The sequence below is a fragment of the Papaver somniferum genome, unplaced genomic scaffold, assembly GCF_003573695.1.
Source record: "Papaver somniferum cultivar HN1 unplaced genomic scaffold, ASM357369v1 unplaced-scaffold_47, whole genome shotgun sequence".
NCBI classification, from domain to species: Eukaryota; Viridiplantae; Streptophyta; class Magnoliopsida; order Ranunculales; family Papaveraceae; genus Papaver; species Papaver somniferum.
The window spans coordinates 747,291-751,331 of NW_020647304.1; the positions used below are offsets into that span (position 1 = coordinate 747,291).

Genomic DNA, 4,041 nt, shown 5'->3' on the forward strand with positions numbered 1-4,041 from the left:
CCCATAAACTAGGGAATATATATAAAATATATCCCCAGGAGATACACCTTGATGCGTGAAAAGAAAAAGCATCATCTCCCATTAACGGTGGTCATTGAATAAGGAAAGAAAAATAATGCTTAATTAATCAATTGATTAATATAACAACATTAAAAATAAAAAGTGGAAAGGAAAAACAAAATCAATTTTTTTTCTTTTTTTGCTAAGGAACAAACCAATGCGTTAAGAAAGGAAAGGTTTACAAACAACATTCAAGTTCACCTTCCCATAGTGAATGTTCAAAAAAGAAGGAAGGGAGAGCCAAACACCTTTAACCAGGTTTTTTCTAGCCCGACGAGCAAGCCGGTCAGCTAGAGAATTATTACACCGTTCTAAATACAAAAGCTTAAAAGCGACATTGCTATCTAAAGAAATCCGACACTGATTCAGAAGATCCACACTTCTCCAGTTGACATCAGTGGAGGCAGCATTCACAAAATTCACCACCTGGAGACAGTCACTAAGGAAGAGGACTTTTTGCAGATTCATCTCTTCTGCCCAAGAGATAGCCAAAATTAGAGCAGCAGCTTCAGCACCTACTGCATCTAGAATCCACCCAAAGTCCGAGCGAGAACAAATTACATTCCCTGTAAGATCACAACAAATAATGCCAGAACCCATCTTAAAATCTTTGAAAGAACCATCCACAAACATTATGTGATCCACATCAGCTGTAGGGATTTTAACAGAACTACAAACAAGATTACTACTAGAACTATAACCACAATTGGGAGAAATATAAGAGTTAATCATTCTGCTAATGTCCATAAGAGTGCGATTCAAAACAAAATGGGCATTCTTGAATAAGACATCGCATCTCAATTTCCAGATGCACCACATCATCACAGAAGCAATACTAGGCCAGGAAACATTGAAGGGAGAAGCACCCAATTTAGTGTCATGCCAAAAGATGAAGAGATCATCTAACCACTCAACATCAACAGAAATAAGATGAAGAAGAGAAAGCCCAGAACAAAAGGAAATAGCCACCGGACAATTAATGAAAATGTGCATAATAGTTTCTTCATGCATATGACAGAGAGGACAATAAACATACACATTAGGATTATAACACTGCAATAAGGAGTTAACTGGCAGCATATACGCAAAGATTTGCCAAAGGAAGAGTTTAATCTTTGGAAGACAGTCAATGCTCCAAACCTTTCTCCAGAAGGAGGCATCCTCAGAGGACGAAATATCATTAATATAGACTCTATGAGCAGATTTTATAGAAAACTTACCAGAAGAAGTATGCGCCCACATAAGCGAATCACTAAGAGCAGAATTAAAGGGGATAGACCTAATTCTAGTGACTTCATCAGGAGAAAATAAATCGTTCAACAGATCAATATTCCAGCAGCTAAGAGAGTTTTCTAAAAGATCCTTGACATAAGTAAAGTTACCATGAATAGGATTCTACGAAGTAGGAGGAACAGAATATCCAGGATCCAGTTTGAATTCCAAATGTAAGTATTAGCACCGTTATTAATTTTAATTACAATATTAGGTTTAATAAATCGTAACCCATTAACAATTCCCTTCCAAATCCAAGAAGAAGTATTAGCATCCTTGTCAATTTCTAAGAGATTCTGATTAGGAAAATATTTATTTTTTAAGAAGGAGAACATCAAGGAATTAGGAAATTTTAAAAGTCTCCAGCCAATCTTACAGATAAAAACTCTACTAATAGCATGGGAATTCCTAATGCCTAAACCACCACTAGATTTTGATTTACCAATGTCCCCCCAAGAACGAAAATAAGCGGCATGCTTCGGATTCTTTTTAGACCACCAGAAAGTACGTTGAATAGCATCAATCTTACCAGTAACAGTTTTAGGCAGAGGAAAGCAAGCCATGTGATATATGGATAGACTAGAAAGGACATGTTTAGTCACTAGAGTACGACCAGCAATGCTTAAATTGGGTTTCTTAGAAGCATTCAACCTAGCATAAAAATTTTCTATTAAAAAACCAAAAGAGTTTGTCTTGTTCTTGCCAATGAATAACGGGGTTCCTAAATATTCCCCGAATTGCACAGGAATTTCATGTGAAGAGCTTTAGACAGAAGCTTAACATGTCTATGATGCATTTTACTACTAGTTACAAATCCCGATTTTTCAAGATTGATAGCCTGACCTGATGCCTTTGAAAACACATTAATCACCTTCAGAATGTTTTTTGCATAGGTGATAGAATCTTTATAAAATAGCATGCAATCATCTGCGAAAAACAAATGAGAAATCGAAGGACTGTTTTTATTGAATTTAAAACCTTGAAACAGTTTCTCCTTCTCAACATTGATAAACAATTGAGACAAAGCTTCCATGCAGAGAATGAAAATATATGGAGACAAACAGTCTCCAAGTCTAATGCCACGCGACGGAAAGAAAGTTTCCACCGGAGAACCATTAACTAAAACAGCATAAGACACCGTACTGATGCACTGAAAAATCATGTTACACCAGTCTTGAGAGAAACCTAATTTTTTGAACACAGCAAGGATGAAGGACCATTCCAGCCTATCAAAGGCTTTTGAAAGGTCCATCTTAATTGCTAAGTGACCATTTTTTGAAGACTTTTTCTTTCTCTTAAAAGAATGCAGGATTTCATGGGTGATGATAATATTTTCATGAATTTGACGATTAGCCACAAATGCAGACTGAAAAGGGGAAATAAGAGTGTCTAAAAGGGGTTTGAGTCTATTGGTTAAAATCTTAGAAATGACTTTATACACACAGTTTACAAGGCTAATCGTCCTAAAGTCATTAGGGGAGGAGGGATTCTTAGTTTTGGGAATCAAAGTGATAATGGTAAAGTTTGACTGTTTAAGGAGAAACTTAGAAGTGAAAATTTTTTGAACATGAGAGATTACCTCAAAGTGCACAATGTCCCAATTATCTCTAAAGAAACCAGGCGGAAAGCCATCCGGCCCTGGAGAACTCCAATGAGCCATCATATTAATCGTGTCAATGATCTCTTGACTTGTAGGAATAGCAGTTAAGGAGGCATTGATGTCATCAGTAATGATAGGAGAAACAAAACTTAGAGCTTCATCGATGTCAATGGCACTTGGATTGGATGAGGTAAAAATATTCTTAAAGTGGCTAGAGAGTAAACCAGTAACTTGAACTCTATCTTCTAGCCAAATACTCTGATCATCTTTAATAGTATGAATGGTGCTAGACATGTTCCTAAGTTTCACAGTATTATGAAAGAAATGCGTATTTCTGTATATTGAGTGAAATAGTTAATTCTAGACTTTTGTTTATAGAAACAATATTCAATATCATACCAATAGTCCAACTGATTTGAGTAATTCATAATGTAGCTACCAATTTGAGAAGAATAAGGAAGCGCTTGCAGTTTTTCAAGTTCAGAGTTAAGTCTTGCTATGGTGGATTTAATGTGTCCAAAGGAATGAATATTCCATTGAATCAGGTCTTTCTTTACATGATGAAGTTTATTAACCACCACAAAAAAAGGAGACCCTACCACCTTGTGAGACCAAGACTTACTTAACGTACCTTTAAAGTCAGGACTAAGTTGCCAGCATTGGAAGAATTTAAAAGGAATGTTGACAAACTTCTCATAGTGAAAACATTTAACCAAAAGAGGGCAGTGGTCTGAATAGATTCTTCCTAAATTAGTAACCCTAGTATGAGGAAGAGCAGAGACCCATTTATTATTCATAAAACTTCTATCTAGTTTCTTGAAAATCAAGTCCACCGGATTTCTAAATCTTCTATTACACCAAGTGAAGGGATTACCAAAGTAAAAACTTCATTCATGTTCATCCTAAGAAGATGTTCTCTAATAAAATTAAGAGGAAAAAAGTGAGCAGCATTGCCTCCCTGTTTCTCAGAACTATGAAGAATAAAGTTAAAGTCACCAACTAAAAGCCAAGGGTTGTTATTATTTTCAAATATGTCATTCAAAAAGTTCCACTGATTCTTCATGCCACAAGAAGTAATAGAGCCATAAATGAATGAGACCACACAGTTA

The 4,041-nt window shown here is 35.8% G+C and overlaps 1 protein-coding gene across 1 annotated transcript; it reads right to left on the minus strand.

The window, feature by feature from the left end:
- Window positions 1-222: 222 nt before the first annotated feature.
- On the minus strand, window positions 223-3,226 carry LOC113342761. Its single transcript, XM_026587197.1, has 5 exons — window positions 2,912-3,226; window positions 2,076-2,698; window positions 1,539-1,983; window positions 1,201-1,455; window positions 223-1,113 (listed from the first exon to the last, which is right to left on the minus strand). The coding sequence occupies exons 1-5, from the start codon at window positions 3,224-3,226 to the stop codon at window positions 223-225; spliced, it is 2,529 nt and encodes an 842-aa protein (XP_026442982.1).
- Between the last annotated feature and the right edge of the window lie 815 nt (window positions 3,227-4,041).